Here is a 23807-nt window from a genome sequence, read left to right on the forward strand (position 1 = left end):
TGACTACATTTTTTTATATATAATTTTCCTAGGTATACATCTGATTTTTGGAATAGTGATTCTTAGAACTAAAAGGTACAAAATTATAAGCGAAGCATCTATAAAATAAAGTTATAAACATGTCAGTAAGTCCTCTAACAAAATTCTGAATTTACAAAATTTTACAAGTTAATAGGTATACTTTTGTTGGTACCTTTAAATTAATGTTCTTATTTTTAAGTTTACTAAAGTTATTGTTCGTTTGTCCTTCATCTGATTTTAGAGCTTCGCTTTTATGGATGTTGTCATCCTTGTTTAAATACACCTATGATAATGGGAACAATCTTATAGTGTTTACACAAAAACAAATGGAAGCATGACTAAATGTGTTCGGTATTATGGAGAAGAAATAATCAAAGTTGGCAGTTCCCTTCTACATGTGGCAACAAATCTTATACAGGTTAATATAAATATTAAGAGAGATGAAGAGTATGTTTTGTCATATTGTACTTCGCCCCCTTGAGGCTACTAGGGACACTTGAGGTGTGTGTGTTTGGGGGGCGGGGGTAGTTAACCCTCTTCACTTTCTATTTTTTTTAGGGCAATTTTTTCTGGGTTCATTTCTCTTGGGAGGTTGGTGATACCCTCACCCAAAATAGATATAAACATTACCAAACCCTATGCTAATCTACACTGTAAAGGAGAACCTTATCGGTTCAGCGGTAAGAAAGATCCTTCGATACAAACAGACAGACATGCTGTAAATTAGTTTTCTAATATAGACTACTGAAATTTGTTTTTGAAGATTCCCTTTTCCTTAGATCAATTTGAAATATATTAAATATGAGATAGAAGGTAGTTTTTTTCTTTCCATTGTTAAGGCCTTAACCCTTTTGGGCCTATGTCTGCGTTGCCCTAATCCATGCTGCCAGCTGAAGACTACCCCTACTAATTAAAAAAAAAATTCAATTAAGAGAAACGGGCGGTGTCCTTTAATCATCCTAAATTTTGTATTTAGATGTATAACAACAAGATAAAACTAGGTGAAGATTTCGCAAACTTGAGCAAGATTTGTATGGTTCATGATTGTATAAATCCATTTCATTCTCAAGTAAGATCCAGGCCAACATCAAGTGTCAGTAACTGCTCAGAATCTCCAAGGAATGAAAAGGTATGCTTATTCAATTTTTCAGGGCTCGGCAGCCGTACGTTTGCCGCAAATAAGCCTTAATTTTAAACCTATTTTGATTCCTTGAAATTTTTTTCGAAAGCAGAGATTGTCATGTTTGTTTCAGGTTTAGACTTCCCGCTAATATTTAAAATTGTAAAGAGTTTATTTCCCTAAGGTTTGCTGGCGGATGACGCACGGCTACCGAGCTCTGTAATTTTTATCAATTTAGCTTGCTAACACGAACCTCATTTTGGTCAGCTTGTTCATCTAGAAGAAAGGGGGTCTGGGATGGGGGGTGGGGGTAAAGGGGAAATCCAGCTTCGAGTATTACTTTTAAGAGTACATGAAAATTGGTGCAACATCCATGAAATAATATATCGATTATTATACCTGATAATATACCTAATTGTCCTGATGTTTCAGCTTATTTTGAAGCGGAGAAAGAGTGAGGATTGGGTTATAAAACCTGCACAGAAAAAGAGTAGATCCAACAGTACTGAAAGTAGAGCCTCATCCAGGAATTTATTTACATATATTAGAAGATTTTTAAAGATGTTTTAGAAGATTTTTTCATTTTTAAGTCCCCCTACCCAAAAAAAATATTTAAGAAAAACAACAAAAGGACCCATTTCCCTCTTATTGCCAAGCTCTTCAGGTAAGAGGCGAAGCCACTAGATGTTTTTAAAAAAAATTTTTGCTTTCTTAATAATACAGTACTCAAAGATATAGGTACCATAGCCAATATGGAAAACTAAAGGTTAAAAACATATTTTGTAAGTAAAAATATTTTTGATAGTGTTTCATTTTCTACTGCCTTTAAAACAATTGGTAATATGTGCTCCGAAGAAGCCTCAAATAATGCCACAATTAATACCAGTAGTTCTCCGATGAATAATAGTAGTTCTGAATCTCCACAAACTGAAAAGAAAACTATCAGAAATGAGGTATTTTATTCTAGACTTTTCATTGCGGATATGGGATATATTGGCAGGGGAGAATTTGTCGTCAATTTAGCTTGCTCTTACGGACCTTATTTATTGGTCCCTGTTCATCCAGTAGGAGAGGATGGGATGGTGTAAAGGAAGTGAATAGGGAGTATTGTTATTTTAGCCAGCTACGAGCATCACTTTATCAGAGTACATGAAAATCTGGTGAAATATCCAAGTAATAATACCTATAGGTATCGATTCTTTTCATACAAGTTGTGTGATTACTCCAAATAATTTTCTAATTTGTTAAATGTAATTCATGTACCTATTGAAAATTTGAATAAAAGAATAGGCCCGTAAGTAATGTATTAATCATTGTGTTTTATTACATTTTTAAGACTATTTCTATAGAATGCAACTTTATTTTTCATGAAAATAAGAAATTCTCTACCTATCTTAAAAATTGATTTAGAATGATTCCTGGAATATCCCAAGCATGTATAAAAAAGACCAATACCTAAATGTCAAATTTGTGACAAAGAGTGGCAAGACTGTTAAGACGAATAGGTAAGCAATTAATCTGTTGTTTTTTTTAATTGACATCAATCATATCATAATGTTTAACAAATTCTACATCCTTATATAAAAGTAACAGGATTCTCATAGGTCATGGGAAGGTTAATAAATATTTTGGGGGAGGATATCACCACCTTCCCAAGAGATCGCCCGTGGAATAGAATAACCTTCCCTCCCACCCCCCCCAAAAAAAAAAATCTCAACTAACTCCTCAAGTACCCCTTGAGGCTTCTTGGGGGGCGTAACCCTAGTATATTATATTTTAAATTGAGGTAATGTTTCCTCTACTATAAACAAAAAAAAATTAAAAATTTTTAGCAATTTCCTTGAAGATAAAATAAATCTTCGAGCAAGAAAGAAAAAAATCCTCCAATAATGTTAATGCATTCTATTTTTCTGTGTCAAAATGTTTTTTTTTTAGTTTGATTGCTGGATTTGCTTTCAAATGTCTATCTACAGTTGATCAGGTTTATTATATTTATTGTATTAAAAATTTATTTCCTATTATCTAAGTAGTAATATCATAATTAGACAAACTAAAAATTGAAAAGCTGACGAACTTTTTCAGCTACAGTTAATGAAAGAAAAATAATAAAACTTTTTTATTTTAGTTACAATGATTTCAAACCTTTATTTTCTTAGACTTCAAATTAGGTACACTTTTCTAAGAAAGATAACTAACTCTACTTGACTTATATTCGAGGAAAGAAAAAAAAATTGCTTTTAGAAATATTTGAAATTATCTTTTTTTTTTAGATAATTGGAAGGGATATTATAGTACCTGACTATACTGTAGAGGAGCTTAAAAGCCTTTTTGAGTCAATTGCTAGTAAGTAACCTTTTCCATGTTTTATGTTTTCTAGATGTATTAGATTCTGAAGAAATAAGTATATCAGAGCAAAGCTATTCATAATGACGGATTAATTAAGCTTCTATAAGCCAAAACCTTTTTCTATAATCTCAGTAAATTTCAATAAAAATTGATCTTTAATTTTCCTGTTATCATTTCTGTATTGCAATGCTTGTTTTAATAAGTGACCCTTTTTTTAACTAAATATTTTTTCTAAATTATCTGAAAAATAATATTGGAAAATTGATTTAGAATCTCTTGAAGGAAATAGACCTTCCAAACAACCTGACATCAATAATGATACAACACCTGATATCAACGACGATTCAATGTCTCCTGTCTCTCCTACAGAGTTTACCAAAATAACCAAAGAGTCCTCAAATTATGTACCTTTTGAGCTGAATGGGTGAGTCCTTTTAAAGATATAGATAAAATTTTTTTTAATGACTTATTTTTGATGTCTGCTTACTTGTCCTAGTTTTGACAAGGATTTTATTCAGGAGCTTCACTGGATTTTTGCCTGAAGAAGAGGCAGGTTCAAAAGAAATTTCAAGACCAGAATCACTGATTGAAAATACTCAAATGGTAGATTATCCAAGGTAGATTTGCAAATTTTTTACTTTAACTTTGAAATACCTATCATGAATCATTAAAAATACTCAGAAAGTAACGGGATATTGAACTTCAAATTAAACATAACCCCAAAGGTTTAGGAACACGCTCTGATTCGTTTCCTTAAAAATAGAGCTTTACTTAGATTATTATTTGGGTTATACAAACTAAGAGTCTCCTAACTCTTCCACAATATTTTTGTTTGAGCTCATCAACTGAGATTGTACTAAATGATTATGGCTTGTTCATGTGATAAATATTTTGTTTCTTCCATTTTTTAGCTACTTCAATATTTATTTTTATTTTAGTATTAGATGGTGCAAAATCTGCTCTAAGAAACAGACTAGTTCAATGCAATTTTTTCATCATCCTGTAAGTTTTTTCTTATTACATTTAATTCTTTCATTTCAAAACATTGATCTTCTATAAGTTCAAAATTTTAAATGGATTTAGATTGGCGTTGCTATAATGATTATCTATGATACAAAATAGAATGATGTCTGTCTGTCCGTCCGTCCATCCGCCTGTCTCGGTAACCACTGAACCTATTTGATTCTACTCTTCAGGGAATATACCTACTGGTCCTATGATGTTTTAAGGCTATTTGCTTGGGGGGTAGGACACCCCCAACCTCCACAAAAACAAAAAAATCTCTTCTAATTTCTTTTACAAAGGGATAGTTCTACGAAGTGTATTTAAAGAGTTATGGTACTTAGAGTAGTGAACTTTTATATGTCTTAGTAGAATATATTAAGCATTGGATAGATATGATTATATGTTAAAGAAATTTTAACATTGACCAGACCAAACTTTTTTTATTTGACAATATCTAAAAAGTTAAAGTGATTTGCCACATAAATTACATGAGAATGGTCTATTTTTCCCCAAATATGTATAGCTAAAACACAAATATCAGAGAATCTTTTTCCACATATTTCACAAGAGTTATAAAAAAAAATTGAACAGGGGTTCCCCTTGGGACAAGTTACTTAAAAAACATAAAAAATTACGTCCGGTTCATTATAGGACAGGTTTTCTATAGATTCTTTTTTAAAAATAAAGAAAACCGTCCGGTTTACTTACAATATACACATTATCTCACGCGGAAATACCAACTATCCATACAACATATATATGTATATATATATAAAGACCATTCTCATGTAATTTATGTTGCAAATCACTAACTTTTTTAGATATTGTCAAATAAAAAAAGTTCGGTCAGGTCAATGTTAAAATTCTTTATCACAATCATATCTATCCAATGCCTAATATATTGTACTAAGACATATAAAAAGATCACTACTCTAAGTACTATATTGAATATTTTATTGGTCATTCTTTGTTGTATAAAAAGTTTGAAGTTCTTTTAACTAGTAAATGCTAGGTATCTAAAGTTGTATTTATGACAAAAAAGTTTTTGCCATATATAACAAACAACGAAGTTGAAAATAAAAATGAAAAACTCATTTTTTTTAGGAAAATCCCTGGTCAAATCTTTTAATTTTAATCAATAACTTTATATTATGCACTACAATGTTATTTAAAATAGAAAAAACTTACAGTTCACTATTTTTTTTAAATGCACTTCGTGAAACTATCCCTTTAAATTTTTGTGTATAAAGCAAACAACATCATTTTAATTTAATTTGCTACATTTTGCCAAATTATTAGTTTTTTTTGCACTGCTATAAATTGTTTAAGATAAATTTTACTGAAAGTTAGAAAGTTTTATTTTTTTAGTGCATGTATGATGGAGAGCCAAACACCTGTAGAATCTGCAAGAAAACCCTTCGCGGGCCCAAATTCGGCCGCCACTTGATAGATAATCTTTCCTGCAAAAAGGAGCTATTTGAAAGCTACTACTCTGAACCGTTGAAGATGAAATGTTCATCAACACCAGAACTCAAAAACAAAAACAAATTCAAAGATACAAAATTTAAGTGCTCTAAATGTAATATGACATATAAAGGATATGTAGACTATTTCCAGCATGGGGTAAGATTTGCTTTACACCTAAAATCAAAGAAAACTTTCGATTTTCCACTAAGTGCCTCGTCTAGCACAGAAGCCCCCTTCCTCATATTTTGAAATATATTGAAGGTGGAGGCCCGAGGGTAGTTTGTAGTATATTACTTTGTTTATTTGTTTATACTTTGTAGCCCTACAGAGAAAGGGCAATAGAGGTTTAGGTTCTACAGGGTTAGGGTGCCCTGCAGGAGGAAGGCATAGGGAAAAAATACCCCTCTCTTTATTTTAATCTATTAAAAAATAAGGGGGTGGGGGTTTCAGTGCTCTATAGGCACTTTGAGGGAAAACACAACATTTTCTTTTTGCTAATGTTTAATTTTTTTATTATTTTAGTGTCAGATTGAGAATACTTCTCAGTGCAGAATTTGTTCCAAAATTATGGTTGAGAAAAAGGAACATTTTGAATTTAGCAAATCGTGTCGTATACAACTTTTCAGACTTGCAGCCAAGAAATTCAAAACTTCGGAGTTCGATCCATTTCTGAAAGTTGAAATAGCTAACAAAGTAGATGATACTTTTAAGAAGCCAAACAATGATGAATCTGTTAGTCCGATAAAAAGATCTGTGAATAGGGTAGAATGTTCTAAGTGTAAGAAAAATTTCAAAGGATATGCATCTTTTTTTCATCATAAGGTAATATTTATTTATTTCTTCATGTACAAAAAAATTTTATTTAATGAAACAAAATTAAGAATTTGTATCCCTCCCCTAACATAAAAAAATAAAGTAATAAAACCTACACACACAAAAAACAGGTTTGTTTAAAACATTCCCTAGACAAAAATTGGGGTTTTTACATCCAAAACACTTCATTGTTTAAGTATTATTTAGTTATCTTTTGTACTTAAAAAAAACTTGCAGGTTGTCAAAATACGAAATTCTTAAATATTTGTACCACCAAAATATCTTTGACTTTATTTTAGTGTCAAGTTGAAGATGTTACAAGTTGCAGGTTTTGTCATAAGAAATTTGAGAATCCAGTACAGAAAGCTAAACATTTTCACAGGACTCTGTCTTGCAAAATAAAGCTTAAGGAAATGGCAAAACAAAAATTAAGGTTTTCAACAAAAGATTCTTCATTAAGAGTGGAAATAAATTCAGAAAACTCAATATTCACTGTAACAAATCAAACATTAAGTCATGTCAACACAGAAGTAAATATAAAGAGTAGAAAGAAAAAGTGTTCCAAATGCAGAAAATTTTTTAGAGGCATTGCTTCCTATTTCCACCATGAGGTGTGTATTTTTAATTATATCTTTTAATGTTTTTAAAGCTTTTACCTTCCACAAATTAAAATTTTTATATGTGCTTCTCGACAGTTTATTGCAATAGGAACCTGCAGTTCATTAGTCGATCTAAATTTTGTATTTTTAGTGTCAGGTTAGTAACAGTTCCAAATGCAGATTTTGTGGAACTGAGTTTGCTGATATGTCAAAGAAATCTCACCATTTTACACATGGAAAAAGTTGTACATTGAAACTTAAACAATTGGCCAAGAATACCAATCCTATTCTACAATCCAATAAATCAAAGCCTTCAACAAATATTATTTCGAAGAAAATTATTTGCACCAAATGTCATGAGACATATAATGGAAAGGCACCATTTTTTCAACATAAGGTAATCACTATTTCACTACATACATAGATAGTTACTTAATTAAGGTTTTAATAGTTTTTACTGTATTTTTACATTTGCTGTAAGTATGAAATGAACAATTTCTTTTATTTTAAAAAGGCATATAGTTTTCACTTTTTTCCACTGTAATCGTCTAACAAAGCATAATCAATCTAGGACTCAATGGACGAATGTCTTCTGTATCAGTTTTCAAGAAAAAACGTTTTATTAATTCTATTAATCACCAAATATTTTAGTGTCAATGGGAAAATGAAGGATCTTGTAGATTCTGCAATAAAAATCTTGATGAGGATAATAAGTCAAGACATTTCGCATATAACAAAAACTGTCTTGCATCTTTAAAAAAGTTAGCAACAGAAAAGCTCCGAATTTGCTCATTCAATCCTAACTATAAAGAAGATATTCCATGTCCTTCAACTGAAACAAATTTTTCATCGCCGCCAATTGAAAAGATTAGTGTACCGTCAAGTCTCCATAGCGGTAAGATTATTTGATATTTAGAATTGTATTATTTTGTAAAAATTATATTTTTTTCAAGTCTTTATTATTATATATTATATTATTCCCTTTTATAAATGTTTTACTTTTAAGAGAGTAATAGTTTTTTTTGTGTGTTCACTGTTCATTGATAACCTCCTTCAACATAGCCTCTCTTATTATCTTGTTTTATTATACACAATTTACAAAAAAAAATTACGACCCCTAATCTTTGCAATAAATTAAAATCAGCTAATATTCAAATTACTTAGTTTTAAACTTCATTAGATTCAAATTTAGCCGACACAACACCTAAAAGAAGCAGTATTCTATGTGAAAAATGTGACACAAGATTTACTGGAGCTGTACCTTATTATCACCATAAGGTAAGTTAAAGTTTAAAACTAATTTCTCTGTTGAAAAAAATTTGTTAAAGGGGTAGATAGAAATTCATTTAAACTTTAATTTAGTGAACTGCATATTTTTTTCCTGTTCAATGGTTGCAAGAATTTTAATTTTCTACGAATTATTTTTTTAAATAATTAGACTTGAAAATCATATTCTTGTGAAAAGTTGTGATATATCCAATTATATTGCTGGTTTATTTTCCCAAAAACAGCATGACGACTAATTTAGTGAAGACTAGGAGGGGAGTTCTGACACTTTTGCGTGAGAGGATAGGTTATTTCACAGAAAAGTTTACATTTTGGGTGTTGTTTCCCTAAAAGTATTGGATTTGGCCTCCAGGTTGTCTCTGGACAGGTAAAAATAAAATAAAAATATGGAAGAGTTAGAGGTCAACTTATAAAACAAAATATGCATCTTTTTTGAATGTTATTTACATATTTGAAGATAAAAGATGCATACTTTGTTTTATAAGTTAAACTATAACTCTTCAAAAAAAAAAAAAAAATTTTACATTTTTACATGTCCAGAGACAACCTGGAGGCCTGAACCTGGAACCCAAATCTCATTTAAAAAAACAAACAAAAAAAACAGGGAAACTACATCCCTAAAGGAAACTTTTGGGAAATAAACTATCCTCTCACTCAAAACTCCAAAGCCGCTAATCACTGTTTACGCAAAAATGTCAGAACTCCCCCTCTCCCCTTGTTTGTTATATATTTTAATGCAAAATTATATAATTTTGATGGTAAACTTGTAACTTATGCTTGAAATCAGTTTTCTGAAATGCTCTTCATGCAACTATCCCTTTATCATTCTCAATATTTTTTTGCAGAAAGGTTTATTGCCTTTAACCTTTATCCATTAAAGTTTTATTTGAAAATATAAGTGAATAATAAAAATCATACATATGTAGTGCAAATGGGAACATGGAAATAAGTGTAGAATTTGCAAAAAGGATCTGCCATTAAAGAGGTCAAAACATTTTGACAAATCAAAATGTGGAATCGCATTGAAGAAAATTGTTGCTAAAGAGTTGAAACCCTGCACAAACATTCCATTCCTACTGAAAGAGCATGCTTCAAGTGACAAAGAATGTAAAGTTGATAAAGCCAAAGAGAATTCTGTTAAGTGTTCACGGTGCAATTCCAAATACAATTCATATGCTGAATATTTTCAGCACAAGGTAGTTTCATTTATTTCAAACTATTAATTTTTTAACAAAAAGATCGAATTCCTATAGATGAGTCCTAGAGTTTCAAATTCTTTAGTATCGTAGGATCTTTCTTTATTGTTTTTGACTATCCCCAATAACTTACTGGTTAGATAAAACAAGAGGCAATAAAGGTCTGTTGTTGTACTTTCAAGGTGACCGATTTTTCTCGTAGCGATGTCACTTTCGCTTTTCTAGTGGTAGCTGGATGAAAGATAGACCCTAAGATTTACAGAGTTTTCTCTTTGATATCATATGCCAATAGATTTCTATGGACATCTTAACATACAAGATAGAAAGATTGGTCAACTGTAGCTCCCCTGGTGACCCGGAAGAGTCAAAACTTGTTTTTAGCGCCCAGTCAGCTTGAAAGAATCCCACTGTAGTTTTGTGACGGATCTTTAAAAAGTAATATATTTTTTTAGTGCTTATGGAATGGACAAGAACTAGAATGCCGACATTGTGCAAAACTCTTTGATTCCTCCTTATTATTTCTCAAACATTTCTCTCAAGCTGAGACTGGTAAATGTAGAACTGCTCTTCAATACATGATTAAAGAAGAGTTTAATAATTCAACAAAAAAGGAACATGGATAATATATTTAAAAGTCTAAGAAAGTAACTCTTATATTGCATTCTATTCTATAAAGGGGACTATGAACGGACGAGAGCAAGTGATGTTAAGTATTTTTTGGTGAATGCACTATGTTTTTGTTTAATAAAGTAACTAAAAAAAAATAAGTTTTGCAATGATTTAATAATAACTTATGACACTACTGGAAGAACACTTGCTCTCGTTCGGACATATTCCCCTTCCATTTATAACCTTTCTCATCAGAGTAAAAAAAACGAAAATTGAATGATTGAATTTATTGAATGATAATTTGAATAGGTAATTTACTACCTACTGCTCTAAGTCTCACTTTTGTTATCCATGTCATCACTCAGGATTGTGAAAACGCCAATACAGATATTCTCGAAAAAGTCATCAACAATTATGAAGAATTTGTTGCAAAAGCTACTGAAGCAAATTGTTCTATCAAAATAATTAAAATGAATAAGACCCTGGTCAAAGAAAAGTACAAAGAGTATGAAATAAGCAAAGATAGCAAAACATCTGAAGCAAACAATGAGATTAAAAAGAAGAAAAAAAATAAAAGTAATATCAAATCGGAGATTAAATCAGAAATTATGGAAGAGGTATGAATTTTATGAGATTTAATTTTTTATTGAAAACTACAAATTTAAAGAATATTCGGGTATAGTCCCTTTATCGCAACGCCTTTTAAGGGGCGTTCCGTCGTATTTTCACAGTAGCTTTTCCCCTATTTCTAGCCCCTGCGGGGGGTCAAACCCTGCGGGCCCAATTGCCTAACTATGCCGGGCAATCGCCTAACCTAACTTAAACTAAAATAACCTATCAAAAGCTACTGTGAAAATATGACGAAACGCCCATCAAGAGGCGTTGCTACAAAAGGTACTAAACCCAAATATTCCATTATGGAGGATTAAATGGATTTATTATTATTTTGTTTAGGATTTGCAAGTTCCTAGTTTAGATGAGGAAGGGATGGATCATTCCATTTATATTGACAATGGAGGAAAGTGTGTTGAACGTTTATTGATAAAAGACGACTTTTTTCAAATATCAAATTCTTTATAAAAATTGTTTTGAAGGTTTATTTTTAGAAAGTTTTACCCAATCTTTAAGTTGTCTTACCATAAATTTCCTCATTCATTAAATAAAATCATGTTTCAGACAAAGAATCAATTTTGAGACACCTAGGTACCACATCATATTTTATTATCACAGAATTTTTATAAAGGGGATAATTATTTTACTAAAATTGCCATTTCATTGAACATGTTGAACACACTAACTTTGTTAATGTAGAGGAAGACATGGAGGAAGAACGCTCATACAATAACATGGCTTATGAAGGTATATACAATATATAATATATATGGCTTTTACTCTATAATTATATCTGGAATATTAAAGTAAAAGCATAGAGGAGACAGGGGATAAATGACTTTTATTCACGGGGTGGGGACCCTCTTCTGACTTTTAATTGGGTCTTTGAATATCAGTCAAGTCGCTACAAAAGAGCAGAAAGCAATTTGCTAGCAGATGTATAAGGTCTCCACCACTGGAATCAGGTACTTGTGTGGGTTTTACATCTATACTTATACATTTATTTGTGAAACAGTTTTTATATTAAGTTTTCAGTCCAATTTTCTGAATGTAGCTTACAAGATTTTTTTTGGTTTCATGTCGCATGGGTTTAAAATGAGTTTCAGTTGTAGGACCTTACTAAGAAATTCATAGAGTAGATATAATAAAATAACAAAATAAGGCTGTCAAAACATCGTATTTTCTAGTTTTTAAAATTTAAATAATATTTCATTATTTAATTTAGATGATTCTGAAGAGAGTAATGCATATGGCAACTCAATTTCTTATGGAGGTACTGGTACATAAAGAACATATTTTCTATGTATCATTTTTTTATCGTTGTTAGAAAGATGGTAAGTTTGAATCTGCGTCATAACTAAAGACTTTAAAAAATGGTTCCTACTACTGCTATGTCAGGTGCCCGATATTAATAGTTAGGGAAGGGGAAGGCCTTGGCCAAAAAACGGCGTAACCCATTACCATGCCCAGCTAGGACTACCAGATAAATATGTGCAATAAACGAATTTGTTGTCTGAAGGACGTTTGACCATATAACAATTCACATTATAAAGCAAGGTTTTGATAATAGATACTCTAGAATAAGATCTCGTAGTGTATCCCTATCTTATAGTCTATCAGAGGCTACATTCATCTCTTTCTAGGTGAAGAAGATGGAGTGGCTGACAATAAGCATCATGATGGTACAAACGACCAAATTGAAATACAAGAAAATAGTTTTCACATTAAACCTTGCATAGTAAGTTTCATTTAACTGTTTTTATTTTTCAATTTGTGGTAAATTTTAGGGAGGGAGGGGACATTGTATGTAAATTACACCGGTACCAATAGTTATATAACCACCTCATCTTATTTGTGGGCTAAAAAACTTTGTATACTTTCATTGAATTTTGATTGGTAGTTTTAAAACTAGCAGAGTATACCTAAGCTTTTTAACCAATATTTTTAATTTACAAAAGATATATTTTTTTTATCATCATTGGGAATTTATATCAATTTATAGCATATTGTCTTATTTATTAAGATTAAGGGTAAATTAAAAATATGATATACAATATGAATATACACTGACACAGACACCAGAACTAACAAAAGAAAAGAAAAATTCTTGATTTACCATTAATTTTCTATAATGATGTAGGACGAAAATGATCATGAATATGAGGAGAAGATAAACATAGAAAATGAATATGAGAGAAACAAGTTAACTGATGATTTACTCCAAGATAGTGACAGTGAACAGAACAGCTTTGAACAGGATATAGAAGAAAATAGCAACGATGTTACTGATAAAGAAATTAATGAGGAAGAAAATGGTGACATTGAAAATGAAGAAAAAGAAGATGAACTTTGTGAAGTTCATCTTGGGAACCTTTCAATTTACAAAAATGGAGTCCAATTGAAGAATTATTACAGAAAATTTGAGGTAACACAGCCACATTAATTAATATGTCCAAAGACATGATTTAGATTCAGATAAAAGATAAGATTTAAATCATTCCAAAGTGAAAAAGGCAAAAAAAAGAATAATGATGTTAAAGGATCTGATATGTACTTGTTGTGTTTAATGTTTTTGCATAGTTAAGATTATTTTCAGATATTCTAAAAATTTTAGAATTATACTCTAAGCTCAACAAGATTCTATTACAAGATAATGTTAAAGGAAATGATATGCATCTAATTGTGTTTAATGTCAGAAATGGAGAGAACATTCGATACTTTACCCAGAGTTAACTAAACACGTTTTCTCATTGGATGGTTTAACAACTTACATCTATTGAATTTTTTTTGGACAAAGGCTAGATTAACCTATCATAGGCACCAGGGATAGGCACATTGCACAATAAGGCCGGCCTGAAATTAATTTTTAAAGCCAATAATAAATCACGCACAGGAAGCCACAAAGCACCTAAGCTTGATAAAAGATAATAATTTATTATTAACAATATATAAATTAAGGTTAGTTTTGATTTTATCATCCATAAAAATATTTTAGATTGAGATCTTCAATATTAATGTTCTAAGTGATGATGAATACTCAGTAATTGATGAATTAGTTTTCCAGATAAGCATACAACTCTTGCAATTCTGTTTATTTTCAGGGATATGGAAAAAAATTTACTTGCGGCGTTTTCCTTCCAACTGCCAACTCAAGCACAGAAACCCCCTCCAATTTTGAAATAAATTAAAAATAAGGGGGCGGGGGCTTATTTTTTCATTTTTTGTTTATTACTTTTGGTTAGTTTATTTTGGGTACTGGATATCTATTGAACATTGAACTGTAAAAAAAACCCGTTTTATAAGCCCGTTATTTTATTCGTTGGCTAAAAAAATTAGGTACTTGGTTGGTTCCAAACTATTACTGTACAAAAAATTTCAGGTTATGTAAGGGGGGAGGGGGGGGGGGGGGGGTAATGCAACCATCTCGTTATCAATGTGTAAATGGCACTTAGAATTCGAATTTCGATCTGAAATCTGAGCAGTTAGCCGTTACTTTTTCAATTTTTTGTTCGATTTAGGGAAAATAGACCTACCAAGGATTACTTATGCAAAATTTCAGATCGAGATTCGAATTCTAAGTGCCATTTACACATTGATTACGAGATGGTTGCATTACCCCCCCCCCCCCGGCCCCCCCCCCCCTTGTGTTAATTACTTTGCACAATCACATCAATTTAGGATTTATCTCTATTGTCTTATCCTTTAAGATCCCTAAATAATCAAGCATTTTTTCCAGTATGGCTTCGAAACCGATTAATATCCGCTGGATTAGAATACTGAATACTCGCCAATACTGAAAAATCATGTTAAGCATCGTATTCCAGACAATTTTCAACGAATATCAAATTTAAAATCAAAAAATTAAAACCATGTTTTGTTAGCACAGGCATTCGTCCCCTCGGGGTTAACAAAACTGGTTTTAATCCTAAAATTTTTACTTAAATATCAGCAGAAAGCTTTCCATAATACGATGCGATAAAGAACTATTCTTTAGGTGAGCCCTGAGGACAAGATGAAGATCCAAAAGCACAATATCAAACCAGATATTGACTGTGAGCTTCTCTTCCCTGATGATTAATTACATAAATAAGACAAAAACTGAACTCACCCGGTCATTATAAAAAGATTGATCTGAAAGCAGCATCTCCATAATACTTCAGTTTATACATCCAATAGTCAAATAAGAGACAGCCTGATATGTAGGTTTTGTGTGCTTCTTATTTGCAGATAGGCTTTGTGAGTCTTTGTAAAGGTTTCGTGACTTATTAATATATTAGCCATTTATTGTTTGTTTGACTTTCACGAGGCCTTTGATGGTTCTTCTGGGTTATCCAAAACAAGAGAGCATTGCTGATTAGCTTTGATCTGTAGTGTAGATGAGCTTAATCCTCTTCTATAAAGTAGTAAGGTTTGTTAATAAAATTGTCTGTAGCTTGAAATCTTGCATATTAAAAAAAGACCTCTAAAGGCCGCTAGCGGCCATAAGGATGACTGTAATACATGTTATCTTTGTACATTATTGTAAAAAAAAACAAATAAAAATCTGCAATAGCCAAGACTCAAAAATGCTCAGCTTAGTTATCCTGCAGCAAATATAAATGCTCAAAAAAGACTTGTTTTATCTTTGTTTTCTTTTACGTGTACACTGCATGATAGTAAACTGCCAATTTTATTAAAATACTTTATTCTCTACCAAAATACTTAACTTAAATGTAAGAATTACCTAAATAATTATGTTTAAAAGCCTAGGTAGTGCTTCTTTAAATATACATATGTCTAAACAAACCTCATTTTATACGTTTATTTTGTATACTCTTGTATATGTCAAACACCTTGCCTTATGGTAGAAAATATTACCTCGAAAAAAAGAATCTAAGAAATTACATTTAACCAAATATACCTATTAAAGTAATTTAAATTTATATTCTTGATATTTTTATATAATAGAATTTTTTTTTATGAAAATATGAAGTTTTTTTCCATGTTAAAAGAGACTATGCATGAATGAGAGAAAGTGTTCGTTGTACCTTTCAGCATTAAATTAAACATTTTAGGTCCATATACAAAGATTTTCAGTCAAACTCCATTACTAACTGAATCATTGAAAATTTGAAACCAAATCATTGAAAATTATTATTAAATTCTATAAAAGGCAAAAGTACATAAACTAAACGGGTTATGTACAATAAAAATTAGTTTAGTACTGCTATTGAATAATAATATAGCCTTTTCTGTTATTTATCATACTTAATATAAACAAGTATTTAAGACCCCAAAAATTTAAATTATTGCTGTAATGATCGATATATTACTACTTGGATTTTCCACCCCCTTTACCCCATCCCTGCCCCTCATAGTGGATGAACGAACTGACCATTAATTAAGGTCCGTTTCCCCCTGTCAATCTATCCATGTTTATCCATTGCTGTTATATAATAATATCACTTGCTCTTGTTCGTGCATATTTTTGACAAGTTTTCAATAAATCTGAGAGTCTTTTAAACTTTGAAGTTTTAGAATCTGAAATATTAAAATGTTTAATCTCTGAATTATTTCTTAAAATCTCGTACTAATTTTTACATTTTTAAGATCTGATTAATATTAATATAACTGTTAAATATATTAAACTTAATTTGCCTCAAAATAAAAAGACTTAAATACTATTAAATTCATCTTTATTTAATTTATAAATACTTTATTTAATAAGAATTCTCTATAAATATACCTATAACATTGTTTTAGTTTTTCATCCCAATTGTGTACCTAATCAAATACAAATTGTGATTTTTATGTTAAGAAAAAATGTGAAATTCATGATCTTCCAATTTGTTAAACTTAACTACTTAATATATTTTTGTACCAGATGTTGAAAGAATTATCTTGTTATTAAATTATAGAAATAAAAATGCAATAACTTGTGTCAATTGTATTTCAGTTTTAAATTTTTTTAAAGGACAAATATTGAAAAATTTAAAAAATACCTAATAAATAGGAAAATGTTTCTTGATTCAAATCTTTTTTGTTCAATTTTATTTATTTTTTTTTGTCAAGTTTTCATGTTATAGTTTTTAAAATACATGTCCATGCTTCAGATATTTAATATTTTTAATACAAAGTTTATGAAAACGAATCTTTTATACCTAAAGCTTTTTTATATGTAATTTCAGAATCGACAATGATAGATAGATAAATAAACTAAAATGGTTAATTTGAATGAATTGCCTAACGGCCTTAGTAGGTTTGTATTTATTTGTTAAAGATTATGCCTAGGTAGGTATACAAAAGAAGAAATAGAAATAGCTGGATTTGATATACATTTATAGATTGACAGGGGTAAATTTTTAGCATTCTAATATGGAAATCATTTATTGGACAGTTTGTTCATCCAGTAAGAGTGGATGTGGTAAAGGTGTTGGACGTGGTGTATCGTTATTTTAGCCAGCTGCGATAATTACTTTATCAGAGCTGGATCTTTAAATCATTTCAATAGTGCGCCAAATCAGGGTGAGCCAACTTTCCACCAATGAGAGCACAGCATTTTACGAAATGCCGCGCTGTGATTGGCTGAAATTCAGCGCACCCCGATTTGGCGCACCATTGAAATGATTTAAAGATCCAGCTCAGAGTTCTTGAAAATCTGGTGCAAAATAGTAATAATATAGGTATTGATTAAATTAGGGAAGCAACTTTCACAAAAGACACTGGATTTGATTCAAATCAAACTTATGTCAAACGACACCAGGAACGCCCAAGCTTTTTATTTTGATGGTGGTAAAATGAGAGGTTTCAAAGGTTTTAGGGGGACATCAAATGTATTTTTTGAAATTTTGAAGGGGTAAAATAGTGGTTTTAAAATTTGAGTGGGGGTAAACACTAAACAAACCTAACCCTTAGACATCTATGTATGACACCGTTACGATATTATAGCCCTGTAATGCAAGAACAGATACTTTTACGTATGGAATAGTAAGCTAAACACAAGGGCAAACATAAAGGGATAGTGAAAGAATAGATATTTAAAGCATGGCAATATTGATAGCTTTTCACGGGTATCAAAATTTTTAAACAGATTAAAACCAGTTTTGCTAGACCAGAGGGGCCAAAACCAAACTGGTATTAATTTCACGAGTTTTAGTAGCGAAGCTACTCTATAATTCGAAATGTCCGTCCGTCCGTCTCCGTCAAGACAGAATAGGGGAAACGTGATTTTCTCGGCTACTGTTTAAGATAGATACACTTTAAATCTACTTGTACACATTCCTATCTACGATTTTTTATGCTTCGCTACTTATGGATGTTGTCATCCTTGTTATTTTATTATTCGTGTACCTAACTCCAGCAGATTTAAAATCATCCTGATATTAAGGTTGCGGAGACATTCTGAAATCAAGAATGAATCTGATAATAAAGATAAGGTAAATAAAATTTGTCAGGAAAAAATTTATTTGATATTTAACAATGATGACAACATAAAAGCAAAGCTCTAAAATAAGAAATCAGGAAACAATAACTCTTGTAGAGTGTCAGAACTCAATAAGCAGAACATTCATTTGTAAGTCTTAACAAAATTATACACAAATTTGTTGCTAAATACCATTTTAAGTAATCATTTTCAATTAGATCATCTGAATATAATCTATGTATATAATTGTACAGGAAAAAAGTTTATAAAAGTTTGTACCTAGTCTAAAACAAGCTAATATTGCTTGATTCACTTTTACAAGAGATGCGATTGATAATAAAGATTTTTTTCTTTGAAATATATTTCGTTATGAAGCAGCAGTAGTTACTAATTTATAAATGTTATGGTTGAGAGAGATTTATAACTGTTAAAAGTGTTTTGTAGGTATCTCCAAAGCGAGCAAGGGTGCATGAAGTTTGGAGTGTTAACAAAGATGTATCCAGGTAATTTTTAAATTAAATATTCTCTACATTTTCGTTTGAGATGTCGCTTAACAAAAATATTTAATACATTACTAAGGAAAAACCGCGATGGGTTTCTAAATTAAAACTATTATGTTGACATTTAGCAAGAAAGATTAAGAATAAAGGGGGCATGAGCTATATGTAACTCTGCCCAAGGAGTGGAGACTCTTGTCTCGATTTTGTATTGGGTCTTTGAAATCAGATAATATCGTCGGAACACAGTCAAGTCCCTACAAAAGAATAGAAAGCAATTTGCTAGCAGACAAAAGGGTCTCCACAACTTGGGCCAGGTAGTTGTCTGGATTATACGTCTATCCTTACTTATTCATTTATTCATAAGAGTGTAACAAAATCACAATCAAATTGTTAGCAACCAACACATGTATTATTAGATGTAAAAGTTTTTATTTCTTAAAATAAAATGTTTGATTTTAGTCCCAAAAGTTCTTGTTATGGGCAAACTGTTAATGGAACAGAAGAACAAAAATTTATGGAAAAAGTGCCATTTTCATCTGAAAAGAAGCTTATTAACAAGGTTCTTTTAGTTATCTTATTTTATTTATTTACCTATATTTTAAAAATAAATTGAAATTAAATTAAACTGTTTCTTCACAGTTCCATATTGTACCTCTTTAAAGCAACTGCCATGCCAAATCTCAGAGCTGTAACTTATTATTTAGTTGAGTTCCTCTGACTTTTAGTTTTGGTTTCAAATAGTGTCACTACCGCCCCCCTCTCTTTATGTAAATGTAACTTTAGAATCACTGTGATCTTGAGACCAAATTTGAAATGCGAACTTTCTTCATGGATGAGGCTTATTGGAATGTTACCCTACATTGTAAAGCGGGAGAACAAATGCAAACAAACAGGTTAGAAAATTCGGGTATAGTCCTTTCGTGGCAACGCCTCTTAAGGGGCGATTCGTCGTAGTTTCACAGTAGCTTTTCCCCCATTTCTAGCCCCTGGGGGACCATCACCTAACACAACTGAACCTAAAATAACCTATAGAAAGCTACTGTGAAAATACGACGAAACGCCCCCTATTAGGCGTTGCCACGAAAGGGACTTTATCCGAAAATTCTTTTATTAACTATTAGGGATTGTAAAAAAAGACGATTTAAATTGAAAATCAGCGACAATAAAGATAATAAAGATAATTTTTAATGTTGCTGTGACGGTATTTGTTCCCTTTAATAGCAGGGAACGTTGTTAAGCAAATTATTTTTTTAAAATTGTTGAAAATTAGGATATTTTCGTGGCGTAATGTTGGTGTAAAACTTGTTTGTGATGTAAACAAATGGAAGTGGGTTAAAAGGGCGGTGGGAAGAAATTGGGTTGTGGAGAAATTTTCATTTAGAATTGTTTGTCAGAATCCTGGTCCCTTGTCCCTGCTTTAATAAATAGTATTTTATTCTTATAGTATGGTAGTAGGCCTTGCTTTTCCAGAATTGTCTACAGTTGATCAGGTAATTCAATTCATTTAGGTAATTATTTTATAACAATGTATATAGGTATAATATTATTACTTGGATCTTACAGCAGATTTTCATGTTCTCTAAAATAATAATTCCCCTCTGCTGGATGCACGAACTCTCCAACAAATGAGTTCCATGTCAGCAAGCTAAAACTACGAATATTTTTCCCCTGTTAGTATATCCACGTATATTTTATGTACATTTTTACAACAATATATCAGCAGTATCTGAACTTAGTATTTTCCTAATAGCTACTTCTATTGATTTACTTTTAGATAATTGGCAGAGACATTATTTTGCCAGATTTTTCTGGGGATCAAATAAGAAGATTGCTCAATGATATTATAGGTAATATTCATTGATATCACTTTACTAATTCTAATGACAAAAGTTATGTTATAAATTATCGTGTGATACCTAGTACAATAGTACAAGTTTAACGAGTTGAAAACATAAACCATCCTATGTTTTGCCATGTTATTTTATTTTACACGTTGAACTTAACAAAATATTTGACGATATTTCTTTAAAGATTTCGTTTAACATTTCAAATAATTTTTTTTCATATAAAACCATAGTGAAAAAATTTTTTAGTTGATATAACAACTAGGTATGTTAAATAGAAGCCTCGTCTAATCACTAAAAAAATACTAAAAACTACTGTTGGAACGTGCTTAAATTACTTGCTTCTTGTTCTTCTTCTTTAAGTACTTCTTAAGATAAGACTTGTATAACAAATGACATTTTGATTTAAGATATGTTTCACTGGTCAATCTTTCAACTTTCCATTTACCTTGGTTATTCTCTTGGTTTCTTTTCAATACATTCTCGTTCCAAATATATTCATAATGGGTTTATTTATTAAAGAATGTATCGGATCTGGTGACGAAGAGAATGATTATGATGAAGTAATAGAGCTTAATGATGCATCTATCAAAGTTAATAAACTTTGTAACATATCAAAGGAGTTTGTTCCTTTTGAAGATGAATCAAATGGGTAAGTTTTTAAAGTTATGTTTGTTGTTTATTTACATTTTTGAAGTAACATGTTTTCTAGCAAGCACTGGAATCTCCCTCCCCCCCCCCCCCCCTTCTTACTTATTTTTTAAATGAACTGAAAATATGGAAAAGTGTTTTTTCTCTTGCCAAGTACCCAATAAAAGCCAATTTAACCTGGCCTAAAGTAATACAAACACATATAAAAAATATTTTTAATAATGGGGGTGGGGTTTCTGTGCTCTAGATGGCACTTTTAGGTAAACCGCCGAAAACTACATTTATAACATTTTACCATGAGAATGTTTAAAAGGCCCATTGAAAGGACTTTGGTGAATTTTTAATCTCATTAAACTACTTATACATATATTTAAGGGAGTTTTCTGGATTTTTGTCAGAAAGTGAAGCTAAGCTGAAACAAAAAGTTTTGTGGTCTTCAAATTCACCCTCAACCAAAAAGTAACCATTTTTTACATAATTATACAATTTCAGTTTTAGAAGAATCTTGTACTGAGAAATGTAAGTTGATGTAAATGTTAAAAGTGTTATTGCATTGTCTTCAAAGAATACTCTAACACCATTACAAACTTCAGATTAAATGTTAGAGATTAATGGCTCTACTCTATTTTTCAAAATACTATTAAATTATTACTATTTTACCAAGCAATTTTTTTTATAAACAATAGGTAAGAAAAATATATGTAAAATGTTTCTTTATTTAGATTGAATCCATATTGTCAAACGTGTCATAAGAGGTCAACTCTTATGCAATATTTTCATCATTCAGTAAGTTTTACTTAAACTTTATATGTGGATATTTTTATCCAATGTGATAATCCTTATATAAAATAACATTATGCCTGTATGTTTGTAATGAAGGATGACTCTAACTGCAGGACCGATATGGTTCTTCATTACAGTTGATAAAGATTCTTATAGGTCCATGAAAGGTGTATAACTATTTTGAAGTTGGTTTCCTGTATCCTTCTAATAGAAATCGCCCCTTGAAAAAATCTTACTTTACCTTTTCTATTACTTAATAAACCAACCAATCAAAGTTCAGTAAAAGTCCCCAAGTTGTAAAGCCAACGAATAAGAAAACGTTATTATAAAACTTTGGGGACTATAGTAATTAACAGCCCATTGTCCCCTCTCTTACTAATTGAAATGCTATTATGAGACTACTAAAAATACACACAAATCAATATAAACAACATTAAGTTGTTTAATATTGATAACAAAAACTTTATAATTATTATTTAGTGCAAGTATTCTGGTAAAGCCAACACCTGCAGAATTTGCAAGAACACCATGGAGACATCCAAGTTTAACAATCACTTGAGAGGAAGCAAAAAATGCCTTTCAAGACTCAGAAAAATGTATTTTGATGAGAAAAATACAGCTGTCCCATTTGTATTTGGCAAGAAAGGAAATGTTCCAACTTTTAACTGTAATAAATGTGGAAAAATCTACAAGGGAAAGTCATCCTTTTTGCACCACAAGGTTTATACAACAAAATATTCTCAATAAAATTTGGACAATATTACAACAATGCACTCATAGTCAAAATAGTATTTTTGTTTTGTAGGGTACTTAAATATCCACGATTTCCCCATTGTCAGAATCCCCAATAGTCTTGAGGATAGGATACATCACAAGATCTTATTTTAGTGTATCTCTAAGCCAAACCTTGCTTAATGCTGTGAATGGTTGTAAGGCCATTCGTCCTTCAGATAACCAACCCTTTGATTGCACGACCTTTTTATGGAAAGACTTAACTGTGAATGGTTATGCGTTGTGCTTGTTTGGGGCCAAGGCATTACCCGCCATTGCCCCAGTTGGAACCATTTTAACTGATTCGAACATATCGCCTTCCCAACAATCTGATTCAGATTGTACAAAAATCAATCCAATATTTTTGTATATTATCTAAATAGTGCTACTGTGCCGACCCGTTCAGCTGCAGATTTTGTGGGAAAAAGTTTGAAAATAATCAAAATAAGTCCCAACATTTTAGAAGCGAGTCAAGTTGCAACAAAAAATTAAAAACTTTTGATTTTTCACTTCTAAAAGAAATACCTCACGAAAACAATGGAAATTTCTCTCAACCTATTTCAAATTTACCCGCCAAAAAATTACTAAATGGCAATGCTGCAATGAAAACTGAAGAAATGTGTCCAAACAAGAATAAAAAACCAGCAAAACAACCATCACTAAATTCTAAACCAGGGATAAGAACAAGATTATTTTTGTTTAGGTTAAAATCAGGGATATAGCTATGGGAGTCCAATAGCATACAAACATTAACGCTTATAGAGTGTCAGAACAGCATAAG

The 23807-nt window shown here is 31.0% G+C and overlaps 3 protein-coding genes and 1 long non-coding RNA gene across 5 annotated transcripts; all 4 read left to right on the plus strand.

The window, feature by feature from the left end:
• The first annotated feature begins 23 nt into the window (after positions 1 to 23).
• Positions 24 to 10477, plus strand: LOC145333211 (uncharacterized). The gene is made up of 19 exons (XM_080178356.1): positions 24 to 75; positions 331 to 439; positions 998 to 1150; positions 1574 to 1666; positions 1945 to 2094; positions 2552 to 2646; positions 3077 to 3122; positions 3412 to 3484; positions 3758 to 3911; positions 4006 to 4104; positions 4426 to 4489; positions 5861 to 6115; positions 6482 to 6781; positions 7072 to 7383; positions 7523 to 7768; positions 8023 to 8266; positions 8552 to 8649; positions 9585 to 9854; positions 10307 to 10477. The coding sequence occupies exons 2-19, from the start codon at positions 356 to 358 to the stop codon at positions 10475 to 10477; spliced, it is 2907 nt and encodes a 968-aa protein (XP_080034482.1). The 5' UTR covers positions 24 to 75; positions 331 to 355.
• Positions 10478 to 10832: 355 nt separating this feature from the next.
• On the plus strand, positions 10833 to 11543 carry LOC145333212 (uncharacterized). Its single transcript, XR_013884476.1, has 2 exons — positions 10833 to 11080; positions 11418 to 11543. It is a non-coding gene; the product is annotated as an uncharacterized LOC145333212 (long non-coding RNA).
• Positions 11544 to 11740: 197 nt separating this feature from the next.
• On the plus strand, positions 11741 to 17270 carry LOC145334747 (uncharacterized). Of its 2 annotated transcripts, XM_080180343.1 has the most exons (6): positions 11741 to 11822; positions 12301 to 12348; positions 12719 to 12813; positions 13216 to 13500; positions 14071 to 14137; positions 15068 to 17270. In XM_080180343.1, the coding sequence occupies exons 1-6, from the start codon at positions 11783 to 11785 to the stop codon at positions 15151 to 15153; spliced, it is 621 nt and encodes a 206-aa protein (XP_080036469.1). In that variant the 5' UTR covers positions 11741 to 11782; the 3' UTR covers positions 15154 to 17270. The 2 variants fall into 2 exon arrangements, with proteins under 2 accessions (XP_080036469.1, XP_080036471.1); XM_080180345.1 differs by lacking the exon at positions 14071 to 14137 and having other exon boundaries at positions 15070 to 17270.
• Positions 17241 to 23748, plus strand: LOC145333213 (uncharacterized). The gene is made up of 12 exons (XM_080178357.1): positions 17241 to 17313; positions 18442 to 18490; positions 18922 to 18980; positions 19437 to 19536; positions 19761 to 19870; positions 20422 to 20467; positions 20752 to 20824; positions 21344 to 21473; positions 21848 to 21931; positions 22195 to 22258; positions 22736 to 22975; positions 23410 to 23748. The coding sequence occupies exons 1-12, from the start codon at positions 17276 to 17278 to the stop codon at positions 23746 to 23748; spliced, it is 1332 nt and encodes a 443-aa protein (XP_080034483.1). The 5' UTR covers positions 17241 to 17275.
• The last annotated feature ends 59 nt before the right edge of the window (positions 23749 to 23807 follow it).

This window comes from Acartia tonsa, chromosome 12, assembly GCF_053477335.1.
Source record: "Acartia tonsa isolate MP-2025a chromosome 12, ASM5347733v1, whole genome shotgun sequence".
Classification (NCBI taxonomy): domain Eukaryota; kingdom Metazoa; phylum Arthropoda; class Copepoda; order Calanoida; family Acartiidae; genus Acartia; species Acartia tonsa.

Bases quoted from the DNA above. Each gene is read 5' to 3' on its own strand.
- LOC145333213 (XM_080178357.1), top strand. From the start codon at position 17,276: ATGGTTAATTTGAATGAATTGCCTAACGGCCTTAGTAG. The intron at 17,314-18,441 runs GTTTGTATTTAT...CCTGATATTAAG, and splicing joins TTGCCTAACGGCCTTAGTAG to GTTGCGGAGACATTCTGAAA. The intron at 18,491-18,921 runs GTAAATAAAATT...AGTGTTTTGTAG, and splicing joins AATCTGATAATAAAGATAAG to GTATCTCCAAAGCGAGCAAG.
- LOC145333211 (XM_080178356.1), top strand. From the start codon at position 356: ATGACTAAATGTGTTCGGTATTATGGAGAAGAAATAATCAAAGTTGGC. The intron at 6,782-7,071 runs GTAATATTTATT...ACTTTATTTTAG, and splicing joins CATCTTTTTTTCATCATAAG to TGTCAAGTTGAAGATGTTAC. The intron at 7,769-8,022 runs GTAATCACTATT...CAAATATTTTAG, and splicing joins CACCATTTTTTCAACATAAG to TGTCAATGGGAAAATGAAGG.
- LOC145334747 (XM_080180343.1), top strand. From the start codon at position 11,783: ATGGAGGAAGAACGCTCATACAATAACATGGCTTATGAAG. The intron at 12,349-12,718 runs GTACTGGTACAT...ATCTCTTTCTAG, and splicing joins CAACTCAATTTCTTATGGAG to GTGAAGAAGATGGAGTGGCT. The intron at 12,814-13,215 runs GTAAGTTTCATT...ATAATGATGTAG, and splicing joins TTCACATTAAACCTTGCATA to GACGAAAATGATCATGAATA.